This window comes from Symsagittifera roscoffensis, chromosome 9 (genome assembly GCF_963678635.1).
Source record: "Symsagittifera roscoffensis chromosome 9, txSymRosc1.1, whole genome shotgun sequence".
In the NCBI taxonomy this organism is placed as follows: Eukaryota; Metazoa; Xenacoelomorpha; order Acoela; family Convolutidae; genus Symsagittifera; species Symsagittifera roscoffensis.
The window spans coordinates 1491365-1510924 of NC_087070.1; the positions used below are offsets into that span (position 1 = coordinate 1491365).

Below are 19560 nucleotides of genomic sequence, written 5' to 3' on the forward strand. Positions count from 1 at the left end.
CTCTAAAAGGTCTGTATTTTCGTTAATTGTTGTGTTGTTAAATTTGCGAAAGTATCGGAGGAGTGTTTTGTTTCCTAGAATGGTTGAATCTGCCTTGACAGGTTTAGTTTTATATTTGTGCCATGATTTTAGTTGTCTAGTTATCGGGTCAAGATTTTGATATTGTTTCAGTGTTGAAATTGTAATTGTTTCTGTTGGAGGGAGAAAAATGTTTTCAATTTCGAATTTAGATAAGGGTATTGTATCAAGTGGGTCGTAGAGGTCAAAAACTTGATTTATTGTGTATTTTGAATCATTTGTTTGTGGTCCTGATAAATTTATTTTATCAGTTAAATTTTCTTTTTCAATTAGTGGAAAATGGTCTTTCTTAGGTGGGTGTTGTTTTGTTCGTTTTTGTTGGGTGTTATTTTTTATCCATTGAGAATATGGGATTGGTTTGAAAGTTGATGTTCCAAGTAGATCAACTTCATAATGATTATTTTGACAATCTAAATAAAGTGGGAAATGTTGTAAACTATTTATTTGTGATTGTTCAATATCAGTTTTTACTGCATATTTGCATTCCAATCGGGGTGATGTTTCGTTTTCTGCAAGGTAGAATTTTATGTTTTTGGGTATTTCAACTGTTGTTTTTCGTGTAAGTAATTCAGGTGGTGTATTTCGACTTAAGGTGTCTGGTAATGCAAGATTTTTTCCTGCAGTCCAAACTATATGTAAGTTTGGAAATTTCATTAGAATTAGTTGAAATCTGTAAACTCGGTGGTTTGGGTTAGATTTTTGTGTAAAGAGAAAGATGATTGGTTTATGGTCTGTGAATAAAACTGTGGGGTGTTTTGATCCAAGTATCAGAAATTCATATTCTGTCAGTGTATATATTATGGCTGTACATTCTCTCATTAGAGTTGAGAGTCGTAGCTCTGCTTGAGTGAATAATCGAGAATTTGCTGATATGAGGTTCATTTTATTTGTACCATTATGTGATTGTAATAGTGCTGCACCGATGCTAAAGTTCGAAGCATCGCACATTGCATAAAATGGTTGATTTGAATCTGGAATTGTGTTTGAAATTTGTTCAGTTAAAAGTTTCTTTATTTCTTCAAATCGTGTTTGATGTTCTGTGTTCCATTCAAAATTATTTTGTTGTCTAAGGATGTTATAAAATGGTCGTAGATATAATTGCATTTTATAAACATATTTACTTAAAAAGTTTAACATTCCAAGAAATTCTTGGATTTTCTTTTTATTTGTTGGTGGTTGAAGTTTTTGAATAGCGTCAATGCGTGATTTCAATGGAGTGATTGTTTTTCTTTCTATATTATGTCCTAAGAATTTAACTCTTGTCAAAAAGAAGTGTGATTTATCGGGGGCGGCCTTCAGATTTTCGTTCTGAAGTATTTGGTGATATTTTTCTAAAACATTGAACATCTCGTCTTTTGTTTGTGATTGCATAAAAACATCGTCTAAATAGGTGATTGCGTTTTTCTTGAGTATTAGTGGTCTATGATTTGTCTTTTGATTTTTACATCTGGGAACTCTGTTTTACATGGACTGATTCCGGGTTCAAATAAATTTAATAGTAAATTTTTGCAAAATATATGCTGTCCTCTATCAGTGGTTGCATCTACTATAAAAGGAAAGATTTCATCATCATCTGAGGTTTCGTCACCTGGGGTGTGCGTTGAGCTCATTTTTTCGTTCGATGACTGTTAATATGTAATTATTAATGTGTCGAATTGGTTGATTCCAATTGTAAAAATGTACTGGTTTGTGTTTATACTGCTTTTTTATTCTTCTCTTTCCTCTTTTTGATGAATTTGAAGTTGTTTCTGAGTCAGAAAAATATAATTGATCGTGAAGTGGGCAATTTTTATCTATTGATTCTTTTAGTTTGTAAAGTTCGTCTAAACTGTTGGTTTCTGATTCTGAAAATGTGTTTCGATTTTTTGAAAATCTTTTTCGTGTTATTTGTCTTTGTTTCGTTATTATTTTTCTTTTTAGTGTTTGTCGTTTTGTTCGAATGTATCCAACTGTTTGTGTATGAGGTGTGATTACAAGGTCGTATTTTTTGTTATCTATTTCACAATTGTGTAAAACGATTGTTTGTTTATTTCCTAGGTTTTTAAATGACATAAGGTTTAGGATGACGGATGCAAAAGGTTGTTAAATGGTTTCTATTTTCCTAAACTGTTAGTTCTTACGATTTTTTGGTTAGCTTAACCTGGGTCTATTTGTTCAGGGTTGGAGAGAAAAGTATATCGATTCCGAAGAATGATTTTTTACTTTCTCGTGGCTAGTATAAGTTAAGGTGTTAACTTACTTAATCTTACTTAGGGGTAGTGATTGTGTTCAAGGGTTGGAGAATAGTAAATCGATCCACAGGGTTCAGGTATAATTAGAACGCGAGTAGTTCGTTAGATACTATTTTAAACTTACTAAGTCTAAGATTTATCCTGGGTCTGGTAAGAGGGGGGGTCAAGTGAAGGATGAATAACCGAAGTTCTTCACTGTTTATCCTAATTTGAATGATTAGTTTTGTTTTAAAATTTCTATTAGTCTTAGGTCTTTAGAAAGGGTTGGGTAGTGAATCGACGTTTGAGGTCGTTAGACACTAATTAAGTGGGTGGGGGAGAACAAAGTTGTTCTGTTTGATCCAAGGATAAGCCTTGATGATCAAATTTGAAATTTAATTAAGTAGAAAATGATTTAAGATCCAAGGATAAGCCTTGATGATCTGGTTTTAAAATTAAGTGAATTTAAGTTTTAATAAAATTTTAAATGTGTGTAAAGGAAAGATTTAGTGTTTTGATGATATTAGTGGGTTTATGATTGCTGTTATGTTTTAGGTGATGGAGCTGGAACAACAGGATGATTTATGATTACTAACCATTTATTGTCATGCTACTAATTTTTATTTTTTATTTTTCAATAAATATTTTTCAAACATGTTTTGTATATTACTGCAGAGTTTTAGGAAAACGATCTTAGATCTTTTTATCAATCGTTATTGTATATTAATAATTTTGTTTAGCGCCTGAAATGATTTTGAAGATTAACTTCAAGGTTTTATGTTTGCAAATGAAAATCTAAATTCATTGCCAGTAGTATTCTAAATATAAAAGTTTGTTCTGGTTTTTGCCTAACTATCATATAGCTATATGGCAAGTTTCTACTTTGTCGTATGTCGTCTCTGGTTCGAGGTCTTCTTCCAATTCCGGGTAGTTCTGTTATGGTTCGGAATATTGGCTCTGATCTATTGAGTCGTAGAGACATTTCGATTAAATTATTGTCGTAAAACATTTTGTAAATGTTTTTGTCTAATTTCTAATCTATTTTGGTTAATTCTAAGCTATTAAGGTCTTGTTCGAGACTTATGGTCGCACCAGATGAGTTAGGACTGGTGTGTATAACTCATAGAGTAATTTCGGATAGGGTACACCGTCTGCTCGTCACGCTATCTTATTTTCGGCCGGATAGATTCGTGCAACTTCTTAGTCTAATACCGATCCTAATCTTACTCTTATACTATCTAGTCTCAGGTTGTTTAACTAGTCTCTGCTAGGCTCAATAGATCTAGGGTATACTGGTTTATTGCGGCTGCTGAAGTGCTCGGGAGAGTCCAACTATTTTCTAAGTTAAATTCAAATCTCTCTGGTGCTGAAATTACAAGTAACTTCAGCACTTACAAATAAGTGGGTTGTTAGTTAGATGGATCATGATTGGTTAATATTAAATACTTTACATTGGTAAAATATCTAATTTATCCAATCATAAAATGTAGTTTAGATCAGGTTCCAAAAAGTTCACAAAGCCGTTCTTAGGCGCTGCAGAGAAATTTTGAAATTTGAGAAAGTGGAGAGATTTCGAGTTTTATCGTTGAATTTTTAAAACTCGTGGGTTAAGAATAAAACTACCACAAAAAGCTCAAATCTCTAGTTGATTGTTAGGAATTTGTAAGCTTCCTTTTTCTTCCTTGAGCGTCCATGACTATGCCATTAGAAAAATTCATTAAAAAAATCTTCAAACTACAAGTACTAGGGCAAAAAAAATCGATTTTGTTGTAGTGGTCTCAAATTTTATATGACCTGTAGTTTGGACCATACCTTGTGTTCCTCGTGTGGCTGCTGTGTATGTCCCCCTTGTATGTCTCCTAGGAGAACTATGGCCCTCACTCTATGCTGGTAGACCATACTCCAGAACAATGAGGCTGTACGTGCAGTTGGGTACTGGGTTATGATGAACTCGCGCTCATTGTTGAAACCCTGTTTAAAAAACACAGAGTCGTTGAAGATGGAGACTATTATTTTCATGACATTAAAAACTGTTTGAGATTGACTCAATTCTGATTTGCTAATATAACTTCCTGTTAGTTGAGCCGTCTACAATGATCGATTCTCAAGAAAATATAACATAAAAGGAACAACCCTATAATTATTTTAAAAAATCAAACAAATATGAGAAATAAACCTAAATAGAATAAGTATAAAACGTAAATATTTGAGAATATTTTTTGCGTCAGAAGCTTTTGCTGAAATTAAAAAGTTTTGTCGATGTGGTGATAGCAGGAGAATCAAACAGACTGACCCTGTGAGTAGCCAATGGGGGAAAATTAATAAATTGGTTAATCGATGGAAGATTGTTCCAAAATCGTTTAAGATAAGAATCACACAGAGCGACCTCAACTAAGAACATCAGCAGAAAAAAAGTAAGTTACAGACAGAGATTTTTAATAAGTCTTACTGGTACAAAAGATGCGTTGATGTATTGAGAGGGGCTTTCTTCTGATGGTGGAAGGAGGTCAGAATTTGGACTGGTCCAGTTCAGCTTAACCCTGCTTCTTTCATCTAAGCCAGAATTGATCATTCATTTGATTGCTGGTTTAAACGTGTTTCCTCGCCACCATCACTGTTTGACTTTGTAACCTTTTTACTGCTTTGTGTTTTTTTTTGGTAACAGATGCTATTATATTTCTTAAGCTAGGGAAACGCGCGCAAAAAAAACATTACTTCCTCGAAATTGTTGAAATTGTTGGGGGAGGAAGGCGGGGAGGGGAGATGGAGGGGTCGATATTGAAATCATTTTCTGAGCAAGTGCTATTTCTCTTATTTGTTTATTTTTTGCTCCATTTATTCTCGTAAGAAAACAGTGTCACGACCTTAAATTAAAACATTGGTTGCAATCAATTTATTGCTCCCTCTGAAGAAAACTACATTTTTACTCAGTTTATGGCCATTATCACTAGTTATTAAAAATATTTGTAACAGAGTTAGCTAGAGAAGATAGCGTTTCTCACATGGAATGCACTCGGATGACCTGTTGTGTGATTTGTTTTCTTCCGATAGGGCAGTGTGCAGTTGTTCATTTCTCCATCTAATCTCTTCTTCAGACGCCAGCGCAGAAAGACACTAGCAAAAATTAAGACTTCTTTCCACTAGCACCAAAAGAACATCTCGAAACACTTTCAAAAATACATTCAATTTCATGAGGGCAAAAAGAGTTTCATAGAAGAATTTATTTACCGAAAAAATTTAATTAAAAATGATTTGGTAATAATTTGGTAAAAGAAAAAGCAAAATTAAAAAAAAAGAAAACTTTTTAAAGTAGACATTTTAAGAGTAAATATTAGTCCCTAATTAGGACCCTAATCAGAACAAATGAAGAAAAAAGATGTTTGAAACGAAAAATGAAATAATTTTAAGTTGCATCTGTTAGTTGCGAAAACTTTCAGTGTGAAAGGTATGTTGTGAAAACTAACTTGGAACTCCTTGTTGATCTTAGTCATGACCGCCTTCAACTTCTGCCCAGAACTCGGAGTCACGTGATTAGTTTTTGTGTCGTTTTTATTAACTCCTAACTGTAGGTTGGAGACATGATCAAGAGGCGTTGCCTGATCGGTTGTTTCAGTTGTGGGCGTGTTTGAAATGGCTTGTAGTTGTTGTTGTTTGAGTAGTTTTAGCTGAAGCGAGAGAATACTATAGTTATCAGCGAGCAGAAAAAAAATGTTCTTTTTTCCACTTATTTTGCTTTTAATTAAGTAAAAAAAGGCCACCAAAAAGTAAAAAGAACTTTTTGTCCAAAAATTTACCTGTTTTTCCGCTTCCTGATAATTATCAAAAAATTTTGCATTAAACATTCAGAGCGCAGTTTTGAGACTAAAGGTCAGCATTCAATATCGAGTTGTGGTTTTATGTTTTAATCTAGGTCCATATATGGTACATTGATCAAGTATGGCCCTACCTGCATCTGGCATAGTTCTGTTAGGGAGTGTGTAGTCGACGAGGATCCACTTCTGACAAACTCCATCAACACTTTGTAGATCAGCAGGTATTGATGCTGAAGAAAAACATGCTATCATTTCAAAATCTAACTCGGAGAACAATCTAATATATTTTTGTTGATTGCGATTTTTTATTCAGAGCATTTTTGATGAAAATGATTAATTATGGCGGAAGCTCTTAGGCCGCATTAAAAATTCTCACTCCCTCTCAGCGGTTCGACCCCCAAGCTACCAAAAGGGCCACTTTGGTACTATTTTACTGTATCCAATTTCGGACGACCAATCCTAAAATCTTTCTGCAGACGACTTTAGTACCAGTTTTGACGGTAGAATGTGCACAAAAAGCAGTATTTTTAGGTCAAAAGATTCCAAAAAGAGCACAAAACACTCGTTTTTGGCCCGTTTTTTTCCAAAAATTTGCGCGCTGCACAAAAAATTTGCAACAAATAGGGTCTTTTTAATGATTTGGGAGAGCCCAGAAATTATATTTGGACATGAAAAACCAGTTTCGGACATGTTTTGAACCCCACCCCACACTCGAGGAAATCTTAGATGCACCCCTGAATTCAACTGACCTCATTCTGTACCAGCTGGCGTTGCTGGGCCATCGTCCCCTTCTGACCCCTGGCATGGAGTAGGAATGAGCCCACATTCACATAGCCTGTCTCTTTGATCATTCGAACCATCGAGTCTATGGCCACGAAACACCCAGTGCTACCCAATCCATCGCTGAAAGCACAGGAGAAAGTAAGTTTGCTTATGTCGTTATCAATTAGAATAATCTAATTATAATCTAATATAATATAATAAATTTAATATAACAATTTAATTATTTTCGAATGCACTACGCAAGAAAAAATTTCAAAACTGTTTGCAGCATTACTTAAATAAAAATCATCCTTGTCAGCTTTTTATACCATAGGCTAATGTGTAAATATTGGATCTCTTGGATGATGCAAAGACAAGATTTTTAAAAATTAGATGAAAATTAGACAATGACGAAGTTAAAAAAAACATTTCGTAAAAATTTAGATAACACTGAAACTAAAAAAAGTTGGGATTTGAATTGTTGTAGTTCACTAAAACAGCATAGCAAATCGAGTTAGTGCTCTAAGACAGTGAAGGTAAATAAATCAGCCGAAGTATCAACTCATCGAAAATGTGCAAAATGTATAAGCCAGCCGAAAAGTTACATCATATGAAAGAAATTTGCACAACTTTTGTAACTGTTACATAATTGTTGAATAACCATTATGTAAAACGTACGTATTTTCGGCTGGTTGATACTTCGGCTGGGTATACCTACGAAGGGTGTACAGTTTGTTCTCACCTGCAGTGCACTAATACTGGCCCGAGTAGTGCAGCGGGGTCTGCTTGCACTCTGCTGATCAGAGAGAGCAGAGCCGAGGGGTGGGGAGGGGGAGGGGGAGGGGGAGGGGGAGAGGGACAAGAGGAGGATGAGTCATCTGCTCCACCGGCTGCAGTGAATGGCCAGTCTGTGAAGTGGTACTGAGTCACGTGACGTTCCTGCGGCTGACACATCCCTCCTTGTTCCACAAAGTGGAGAGACTGCAGAAAAAAATCAAATGTGTATAGAATTATACAATGAATTTGAAGAGCTGGAAAAAAACAATAAAAAGTTCATATATGCTTTTTCGATTTGATTAAACGATTGCTTTTAATTAGGCATATGCTTTAGTAAAAAATCACTGTGACTAAAACTGTAATAGTTGCAATAGTCCTATTTGGTTTAAATTATAATTTTGATTAAAATGCATTTGAAAACAAATTTCTGTAATGAATTTATTTCAAAAATTCAGTCACACATTAATCAGTCGAACAAATTATGGGGCTCGAAAGAAGTTATTTTACTCGTATTGTCAAACCAAAAATTTTGTGAAAAATCAAAACCTGTTGACAAATTGTTCTGCCTGTTGATGCTTTTCTGTAGGGAGAAACACAGGGACCGATTTGACTATTGCTGATTTTGTTGTTATTGTTGTTGTTTTTCTGGTTTAGAGTGAGTTTGAACCTGCGCACAGTTAAAAATGCCCGCACGTCTTCCGATATTCTTTCGACTCCGATATCTCCGTAAGTTGAGGTCAGCTCGGGCCAGTATTTCTCACACAGTATCTAAATTAAAACAAGACTGCTCGTATCAGGGCAAAGCCCTGAATGTTCCGACTGCCTTTTCAGGTCTATAAAGCAGTAATAACATGAAAAATTTAAATGTAATAAAATAAAATGATTTTTTTTAATTTGAGATTTTTTGTAAAAATTATCACCCCACACGCCAAAAATTCAAAAATTCAGCCAAACATTAATCAGTCAATAAACTAACTGCCAAAAAAACAAAGGGATAAAATTTGCTATTAGAAACAAAACAGTTACGGCAAATAAGCTTCCTTCAACCAATTTTGAACGATTTCTAAGACGAATTAAATCTCCGCTTACGCGTTAGTAGCGCAAAAAATATCGCGCATTAATTGTCCCGAAATTGACCAAATGGCAATCTTTAAACTACCATAACTTTAGAAAAAATGATCACAAGTGAAATAATTTTTCAAATTTAAGCTCAGGACAAAAATGTTTTTTGAATTATTTTAATAAATTCTGTCAAAAAATGGCTTGTTAAAAATTCGAAATTTGTCTGAACAAAAAAAAACTTCGGAGCAAAAATATTCAGTTACTTTTGTTACGAAACTTCATACAACGACATTTTGCTTCTTATTTTCGACCTTTGGAAATTAGTGAAACTTTATATTGCACTGGTGAGAAATTAGTAAGTAAAAAGAAAAATTGAAACTATAGTTTTTAAAATAGTTAATTCGCGCACTGGCAAAAATGGATTAAGATCGATTTAACTTGATTTTAAATCAATCCAAATCAATTAACCATGCTTTTTAGGAACTAAAATTATTTATGAACTGAATACAATCCATCTTCTTTGAAACTGTGGACCAATTAAAGCACTAAAAATTAATTTAAGCCATCTTTGATGGATTTTCTAAATCACTTAAATATTATTGAATCTTACTTTATTCCATCCAAACCTTGATAAATTCAATTTAACTCCATTTTAAAAGACCCTTGAGTAAGAAAAATGTGTCTAAAAATCCGTTTCAAATTTATTTTAATCAGTTTTTTTTGCTAGAATTGCAAAAAAAACGCGCTATTCTGATCTCAAAATTTAATTAAAAATCAATCTTGATTTTCGTTGTTAATTTACATAACTTTAAGTACTGAAGTCTATCTGAATTTATATTATATACTTTTATTTATTTTAATATATTTTTTGATCAAATAATTGACCTTAATTCTTTTTGTTCAGTGCGGATGTTGTCACAAGTTAGAAGAGCGTTAAATCTTATGTAAAACATCGAATGAATTTTGCATACACTTTGGGACGTATCGGGTTTTGAACAACAGCAATTAGCAAAATGCGCGCTAAAAAAATGTCAATTCTAGAGATAAAATTTTTCGCTGAAAACTTTAATTTGCTAAAATTTGCACTGTGAAGGACAGCCTTCGTACGAATTTCATCAAATCTGAGAGTTCAATTTTTTTCTCTGCTAAGATAGATAATTTCTTGGCAAAACAATTAGCTAGTTAAATTAGCAGGGGTGTCAGTTTTTGTAAGTTTTTCAGTAAAAGCAGTAGCTTGTTTGAATAGAATTCATTTAACGAAAAAAAGATTGCTCAATGAGATTGTTAGTAGAAGCTGTGTTGTGGATGGTGGTCAAATAAACTAGTTATCTTAAGTCTTGAGAATTGTTTTTTCAGGCTATGTTAATCTGTCAAATAATTTGATAAATGCTGTTTTTGCAGCCTCAAACTTACTCCGCCGCAGACAATTTAGAAAATATTTTATCTCAAATTTAGGTAATCTAAGTTCCATTAGGTACCTTACAAAACTATCAGGACCAGTAAGGGAAATAGATGTGATAAAAACAGAACAATAGCGTATATCCTTTTCGAATTTTTGGCAATCATATTGGCGACAAACAGTCTTGTAATAAGCAACAAAAAAAATGTCTCATTCAAGATTCGGAATTATTTGTTTTGAAAAAATTGAAACAATTAACAACGCTCCTGAGAAAAATTGAAAAGTTTTAGAAAGCTTGAACATTGTTTAGAAAATTTCTGGAAGAAAAAATTTAATCATTTAAAAGACATACGTTTTTTGACAAGGAATTCTAAAATAAGTTGATCTCAAAATATAATTAGCTGAAAAAAAAAGAAACATTGAAACAAAAAACACACGAAGTTTGACCCAAAAAACATTGGTGTTTTTGCACACGAAAAAATATCACGTGAGACTCGATAGACGCAGACTTTTATGGAAAGCAAAATTTTAATTTAAAACTGCGCAAAAAAGTTGAATGAAAAATGCTGATATTACATGTTAATTTTTCATTTTTTTTCTACCAATTATTATGAATTGGTTCTGTATACGAAAGACATCACTCAAATTAAATTTTAAAAAAAATGGCTAGAAACATTAATGGTTAGAAATTATTAATTAAACAACATTTACCTTGAGAAAAAATTTGTTTTTCAAAATATTCAACTCAAACATTGGCTAATTTATGATGTTAACGAAAACTTTGCTTTTTCAAAAATCATTTAGGACGTAATAGTTGTAGAAGTGCGGTTCACGATGATTTAGTTTTTGCTGTTCCAGTAATATCGACGATAAACAACACATAAGTAAAGGGTTGATTTCTTTTATTCAATCGAAAACTTCAAAGAGAAAATCGAATGAAAAAATATCGAATTGACTGGATTTGAATACATTTTAGTTCTTTCAAAAACAACGCCTCATAAACACCGGAACAATTGAAATAAAAAGAAAAAAAACAAAAAAAATGGATTAACGCCAGTTAACAATGTTCCAATTCAATTTTGATTTTTATTGTTTAAGCTACATTTTTTTGTGATACTGAAACTGATATTTTTCTAGTCTACAAAATTGTTGAAAATAAAATCGCGGGTGTTTTTGGTAGTTATTGCCAAGTAACTTTGTCGCAAGTTAGCAAAGAATTAAAGGTGCCGTAAAAAATCGAACTCTGCATAAGCTTTTGGTCATCTCGGGTTTCGAATAACAGCAATGAAATTGGAGACTGACTAAATATTTGCTATTAACCAACACTGCTCAATGAATTTTTTCTAAAAATTTTCTGTATCGTTATATCAATAGTTCATTTTTTCATATTCTCTCGTAAAAATTCATAAAAATTTCTCTAGACATTTTTGGTTTAATTTTTCCGAACAATTAGACGGCCACAAAAAAAAATTGGCAAAAATTGAAAGCTTCGCTTTTAATTTGTCCTGTAAGAGCTTGATTGTTGATAGATTTTTTAATGAACCCTCGATCAAGATTCTAAGTTAAATTTATCCAATTGAAGATTATCATTTAGAGCCAACTGTAACTTAACAAAGCTCTTGAGGTCAACAGAAGTATGGAAAAACAACATAAATCTTGCATCGTTCAGGCATGCACAAAATGAATTTTTATGCTCTTAACAGTCTCATGATCTTCAACAATTTTTGATGTACTTTTTTTAATATAATAATATTTCTTTGGTCGGCAAACTTTATGCTTCAGTTCATCAAAGATAAGAAAGCATAACAGCTGCAAGTTTTCGAAACAGGTCGTGAAATAACGTAGTTTTTTAAAGGGTATAATGTCAGACAGCCAAGTTTTGCCATCTGTTGCTAGACTTTGGAGTCCGCCAAGAAAAAATGAAGAAAATGAAGACAATCGTCAATTTAAACCTTTCAAGCAACGCATAAAATGGCGACCATACTTACTTTTGCCACGTTCCGTTTCTGGGCTTTTCAGACAACAGTTGGAAAAATTAGAACACCAAATTGTCAAACATATGGTTTTATGGTATCATTTGAAATAAAGTTGTAATCTGTGACCATAGCTGCACTTCAAAACTGCGTCTACTGAATTTTCACTAAGTCTAAATGATGTTTCGCTTAATTTTGGTTATAATAATTTTTGCGTTTTTTTAAATTCATTTCACAGAAGCTTCCGATGCAGAGTGGATTTGTCCGCATAATTACTTAGAATACACAATGAATGGAAAAGATATTTGTATAACCATAGAGCACGAGCAAGTTTATCCTTTCACAAGTCTCTACATGCTCCAACGATTCTGCTCGTGGTAAATAAATACTCCTGTCACTTAAATCAGATATCGCTTGATACAGCCTGCAAAAATCGTCAGAAATCCACTGAGCCCGCTTTTGGTTATTGTTCCGACTTTCGAAGAAAACGGAATATTTATGCTCGGTGTGTTTTTTTTTCAGTCAATTTTCACCGATCGCAATAATTATTTTCATCTAAACTTTTTATGCCCCATTGAAGACATCGATTTCCTGAATTCTAATATAAGAAGTTCTGGGATTTTGAAAATTGCCAAATTTGCCTTGTGGACCAAATTTTGCGCGCTTTGGAACGCTTAGAGCGCAACGCGAATTATTTCTGCGTGTTCCAAAGCGCGAAATATCCCGCACAACAAAATCGTTTCAAATTGAATTGAGGCTAGCAAATTGGTTGTATTAATTTCGTTGACTCAAAATTTTACACATTGATATTTTCCAATATTTATAGCTTTTCAATATTTTTTCCCCAAAAACTATTCGATGTGAATTAGGGTGAAGTCGGAACATTCAAGGCTTTGTCCTGATATACGAGCAGTCTTTTTTATAATTTTTTCTACACAATACTGTAATTGCGAACCGAATAACTGCAATTTTTTTTCAAAAACCGTTTTTCATTTTTTTTGTAAAATTGAATCCCTGCTCGCAGGGATAGTGATATCTGATTCAGCAGTATCCATAATTTCTATGAGATTCTGCCCTATTCCAGTCTATTGTGCAATAACTTACTCTTTAATTAAAATAATTAAAATAGATCCAGTCGTTTGAAAAATCAGAAACAAATTTTTTCCGAACAGATCGAAGAATCTTTAATTGGTTCAAAGCCTACCATACCAGACAGATTCAAAAACAAAATCGGGTGTTTAATCTCTAAAAATTTATTTTGACACAGAGACAAATCAGCCACAGATAATTCAGCCAATTTAAAAGAGAGACAATTCAGCCAAAAAAACTCAGACAATTCAGCCAAAGACAATTCGACCTATTTAGTTTGAAGAGACTAGATAAAAGGAAAAATTAAAAGTTTTCTGATTTGATTAGAGTCAGAAGGCTTTCAACACTCTAACAAAGAAATGTGAAACATCAAATAACAAATTTCAAAGATCAAAACAAATTTGCTATGCATAAAGTTTTAGGAAATATGTACATTGAAGGTACAAAGTTTTAAATACTTCTGTATATGTTCTCGATTGTAGTTTTTTGCGTTTTGAACGAGTTTATCATTGGCTATTGAATACTTGGGCTTCGGATTTCTGATAGTATCACCGGACATCAGTCTCTCTACATTAATTTCGGCATTTTTTTGGGCTCATCTTTGAAACGTGTGATCAATTTGGGAAGGACTGGGTGCTTTGTCGATGCGAACTTATTGAAGCTGTCATTCCATGCCTTCAATGCATTGTCCGTACGAGGTTCTCCGCTGAGCACCCGATTAAAAACGTTCCAATCGGGATTGCCAAATTTTGTTTGACGCGTCTATTCCCTCGACAAGCACCAATATAGGTGTCTTCAAAGTAGTCCGATAGACTCTGGAATTCCTCGGAGCGCCTCAAAAACGAAAATAACGTCGTCAACGGGAACGAATGCCAAGCAAATCATTTTTTTGACACTCAGTCAAAACTCATCATTGTCCATGTACCTGCGCGTAAACCCAAGTTTTTGTACATTGCGCCAGACTGCCTGGTCCAGGTAGAAGAAACAGAATTAAGTTCTGTATCGGGTTGCATTTTTTTATGGCGTTGCAAACAGCGGCTTCAAAATCCATTACTTTTTTTTCCAAACTACTCTAAGCAGCCAAAAAGTTTTTCGTAAGTCTCTTGAGTCTTGTTGGGCAGCAGAGCATACATCAAGGGTACAACTGCGTTTTGATTACACCATGAATAGTATAAACCTGGTAGAAGACATCTGGAATGACAGATTTCTGACTGAGAAAGCAAAACGATTATAGGTAATGTTTCAAAAACTAAAATTCGACTATGCGTTTTACCAGACTCAAATTATACGAAGGTATCACCGCTGTGTGTGAGTTTGAGAGGTTCAGGAGTTTCGTCGACGCTCTCAAAGTTTTTTTGGCTTTGGCATTGTTTCTAAAGCTTTATACTCCGAAGAGATGTTGAGAGAGGCATCAAGAGGCACGTCGATTTGGGCGTTGAAGACAATCTGTCTGGGAGCGTTACCAATTGTATAAAGTCTTATTATGTTTAGGTACTTTTGATTCTGTTATTTTAATTGTTTTAAGTGCATTTGAAAGGAATTACTTATAAGTCGTCTAATGAAAGCTTTGATATTTTGCCGCATGTGAAAAGTTTTTGCGCGCACGTTTTAAAACTTTAAAACTGTCTGAATAGACTTTGGCCGAGTTGTCTCAATTATTTTGATAGTTTGTCTGAATTAAAAATTGGCTGAGTTGTCTGTGGCCAAAATGACTGAACGCCTTTATTTCAAAGCCCATTTTGGACATTGATTGTTTAGAACCTCAACAAAATTGTGACATTGAACAAAAGCAAATGTTCTACTCTATGCCCTCTATAAAAGGCTTAACACTTAGTTTTACGCACTTAATAATTCATTCCGGGTCTGATACTGCCAACTTCGACTATAAACAACGCTTTCATAGATGCATTGGTTTTTAAAACAAGCTCAATTTTCGAGGGGTTCTACACAAAAACATTCAATTTTCTCATTGAACTTACTTTCTCTAGTTCGTTAATTTGACAAAACTTTCACTCACAAGTACAACAAACTGCAAACATTTACAAGACTGCTCAGATCAGGGCGAAACCCTGACTGTTCCGACCGCATTTTAATGTTAATGGAGCAGTAATAACATTAAAACATTAAATGTAATAAATTTAAATGAAGATTTTTTTTCTAAAGTTTGAATTTCTATTGAAAATCATCCTCCCACGCGCATTTTTAAGTACAATTATTTGCTTTGTCCCTCTGGGTATACCCTAAAAATTTCAAGTTGTTTTTTTGACAGTTGATTTAATGACTGCTATCAATCATGGCAAGGAAACTGTAGCAGCAAGACAAAAAATGTCTGCCAAACTAACAAGAAAACTTGAAACTGAGTGCTTTCGCCCGTAGCCACTCTAATAAAGCTATCACATATAAATCTAAAAATTTGTGTTTTCAAATGCAAACTTAACATAGCCTTAAGCGACATTCGTAAAAGAATTTTAAAAATTGTAAGCCTCGTTTAGAATATTATTAGCTTTGACCTAATTGAGACATGCCACCCCTTTCCTGATATCATTCTCATTAAATTGTTTCTTTTATTTCATTCTCTCAATCCCATTTCGCTATTTCAGTCATAATATTTTAACAAAAAAACAAAACATTTTGAAGTCATGACTAGTCCTGTGCAAACAATATAAGTGGCTGATCGAGGAAGAACAATGATCTACCAAACATATACGGGAGATTAGATTGCAGTCATCTATCATCAGAAAGAGAGTCTCTCCGTCTACAGCAAGTCCGTTCAATGACTTGGTTCCCAGAAAATACGACGGCAATCAAAACGCGGAATGGACTACAAAGACACATATAGTTATCGAACTACCTCGTTGATCACATCGATCTCTTTTGAAAGAAACGAAAAAGAATATACGAGAGTTGCATTGTGATCGAGAGCTATCCAGCATTAGAAAAGACTGAGATAAACGACACAACCTCGCTCGAGCAGACTATTAGAAAAAATCACTTTGCGTCTGACTGCGAGTCAATCCCATTGTATGAAAATCAGGAGGGATGTATTCCGACAGCAATGTAACCCAAATCCTTTGTTAGGGGAGCAGTTTCAACGCCAGTCAGAAGAATTAACTATCCACGGGAACAATCAACTTCCTATTCGGATGATCGGGTTTCATCGACACAGAGTGCGAAAGCAACTGATCTAGTGACCCCAGGTATCATTCAAAGCACCCATCCAAATCCAGCTTGCCATGCGCCAAAAAATACAAAACTACAATTTCGAGAGTTCTAATAACTAAAGCAAAAAACTTTCCTTTGTTTCAAATATTACTTCAAGGTTTTTCAGTTTCATTTTTGTTTGATTTGATTTTTAACTTGATTCAACATGACCGTGTTTTAACATAACCGTGAATTTTTATCTCACTTAGTAGATCAAATAAATTTTGCTCTGTAAAGTTTTCAGCAAAATATTAGAGAAAAACTTGGAAAAATTGAAAAAAATTAATAATCGATAATGATTTTTCGCTAAAATTGTTTTTTGAGATAGAATGAGAGGAAGAGAGAGTGATAAATACACTTGCTTATTACTGAACCCCATTTGGAATTTTCTTTTCAGGATTTTGCTTTCTTTCCCAATTTTTTTTAAATATTTACCCAAAAATAAGATTTTCTCAAAAAAAATCACAACGTTTTAAGCGTCTACTGTCCTTGATTGGGCTAAAAAAATTTTTAATTTTCACGCTTGTCCTAATTACGCATCAGACAGCTCCTAAAAAAGTCAAATCACATATTCACTTGAGTATAAAATGAGATAAATTTACGGTGAAAATGACGGGAAAAAGTTAAAAAATTATATTTTCAAGTTTTGAGCACGATCAGAAGAACAGTGTTCGAGATCAACTAAAAATTACTGATTTGTTGTTAAATGATTTTAAAGAAATTTTTGTAAAATTACTTTTCCTTTTTTTCACAACATGATAAGATTGAGGTGTTTTTTTAATTGGAAAAATAAATTTTTTATTTACTTGACTTTACAGAACGAGAGGCGTTCCCGAGGAGCGTAGTGACGAGCAACGCCGGGTTAGCTATTGCCCTTTAAACCAAACGGCCATGCCTTAATATTTCGTAGGACATGACATGAAAGGCTTCACGTTACGCTGAATCACATAAAATAAACTTTGATTTCGATATCTTTCAAACTTATTCAAATGACAATCAAGGCCTATCATGCATCTGCAACTATCAAGATATCCAATTTGAAAAGTTTTCATTTTTTTAACATTATATCATATTTCAACTTATTTATTTAGTTCAGGGCTTTTTTTTCTTCACTTTTTTCCTTCATATTTCTATTGTTCATTATAATTTTTTAAGTAAATCAAAAAATGGGCTTGAAATCAATAAAAAATTGTTACTTCCCAGTTAAAATTAGTCGGAAAAAGTTTTAGGCTGAAGAGGAATCATTCTAAGCTTTAAATTTTGTAATTTATTGCTGAAACATTAATTGAAAGTCTAAACCATTCTCCTAAATGTTGCCACATCCTACAAAATTTATCGCTACCCTTTAAAATTAACAACACAAGTTTGAGGCTGTAAATGAATCAGCTTTTCAATAAAAAAAAAATCTCTCACTTGAACAAGGTGATGAGACATATAGAGCCTAAAGCTAAAACAAACCCTGTTTTGGGAAAGGAAAGTATTTTTTGTCAAGTTCGCGGCGAAGCATAACTCTCGTTAATAGCTTCTATTTGATTTTAGTTTTAGTCCTAGCCATTTCTCGTTTTTGCTTCTTCATAACCAGTTTTATTTCAATCTTGAAATTTTTTGAATTACTTCAGTAACTACACCAAAGAATGCCAAACTCTACTTCTATCGCGACACCTGTTCCCTGCCAGCAGTGCGGAAAATTATTGAGCTCCAAAAGGAAATTGAGAAGACATGAGCAAAAAGTACACAAGATCCTTCCTCCCCTCCTTCTCAAGTTGTTTGCGATGAGTGTCTCGAAGTTTTCCGGAGCTCGTCGGAAGCCCAAAGCCCAAGAGCACGTCGAGTTGGCACATGGCATATTTTCAAACTGTCATTGTATCTAGTGCCATACATTATTTCTCACCGCGGAATGCTATCAAAAACAATTGCTGAAGAAGCATACATTGCCAGTTTGGGATGGCGTCGAGACGAGTTTTTCCACTGTCCCAACGGAAAGTAAGTTCAGAGAAAAATTGCGCCTATACGATCTCAAAATTGGTGGAAAAAAAATGAATTTGCTCAAGTCATGATGCAAAACAAGGAGGAAATAGATGCCCTCATACTGGAAAGGTCAAAGTGTGTCCGAACAAAATTCAATTCCATGTGGAAGTGGGGATGATCAAAATTCCCACTGTGCAAGACGAAGACACTGAAAACTCCTAAAGGACCATCCGATTTCAAAACACTAAGATATTGGCAGCTTACTTCGAGGGAATAGCAGGGGATCAATTGTTGGAACCCATCGAACGTATGGTCAACCAAGTCAATTGGTTCTTTTCTGATGGTAGCCGATGGATTATCGATCTAATTGAAAAACTGCAAATCAGCTTCGCGGTTTTCTCACCAATAAGAGCAGGATCCTACCTCGAGCTACCTGATGCACCTAGCGCTGCTTCTACTCTGCTCACAAATATCAACACTAAAGATAGTGACCGTTGCTTTCTATACTGCTATGTTGCAGCATACCACAACCTGAATGAGCCCGCCCTCTTCCCCACATCTAGTCGATGGCTGGAGAAAAACAAAGTTTCAACGATCTTGGCACAGAAGGAACTGTGAAACTCAATGGAGAATACGAAATGCCAGTTGGTCTGATGGATATGGATAGATTTGAAAGACTGATCAATGGTCAAATCAACATCTTTCGGTAAGCAAAACGTACAAACCCCCTCAATATTTTTCCTCACCTATTCCAACCCCTTTTTTTTCGCGCCAAAACTAGATGTAAAACTTAATTTTCTGTCAGGTTCAACGATGCCGAAATGTTGCCGGTGAGAGAGTCGAGCAGATTCACTACTAGCCTGGTTGTGGACTTGTTGCCGCTGACAGATGGATCAAAGTATCAGTATGTGTTGATATAGGATCTCCAGAAACTGGTCGAGTACGTGCGGCACAAAAAGCACCAATTCCATTCTGAGATTAACCGCAAATGTTTCCACACATGCGCTTCAATCGAAACTCTTAGAAGACATCAAGAACTATGCTACCAAGACGAGGATGTTGTCATAACATTACCCAAGCCGGGAAAAGATTGCCACAAATTCATGAACTTAACAGCTCGTTGGTACGTACCCAGAGTAATCTACTTTGATTTGGAGTCACTGCTCTTACCAGTATACGGACGGCAACCTGATTCGCAAAAATCTAGCGCGCAAACAATTGAAATTCAT

The 19560-nt window shown here is 34.2% G+C and overlaps 2 protein-coding genes across 2 annotated transcripts in view; both read right to left on the minus strand.

Annotated features, from left to right (window-relative positions):
* The window catches only part of LOC134854592 (uncharacterized), a 343397-nt gene that overhangs the window by 136186 nt on the left and 187651 nt on the right, over positions 1 to 19560 (minus strand). The gene's annotated exons all lie outside the window — the stretch shown is intronic.
* Positions 1 to 19560, minus strand: part of LOC134854390 (uncharacterized) — a 152496-nt gene that overhangs the window by 16712 nt on the left and 116224 nt on the right. The window contains exons 17-24 of the mRNA XM_063870619.1: positions 8186 to 8407; positions 7605 to 7843; positions 6850 to 7003; positions 6235 to 6330; positions 5753 to 5953; positions 5291 to 5402; positions 4738 to 4841; positions 4101 to 4259 (exon numbers count right to left, since the gene is read on the minus strand). Of these exons, the coding sequence (XP_063726689.1) occupies positions 4101 to 4259; positions 4738 to 4841; positions 5291 to 5402; positions 5753 to 5953; positions 6235 to 6330; positions 6850 to 7003; positions 7605 to 7843; positions 8186 to 8407 (1287 nt within the window). The remainder of the gene's footprint in view (positions 1 to 4100; positions 4260 to 4737; positions 4842 to 5290; positions 5403 to 5752; positions 5954 to 6234; positions 6331 to 6849; positions 7004 to 7604; positions 7844 to 8185; positions 8408 to 19560) is intronic.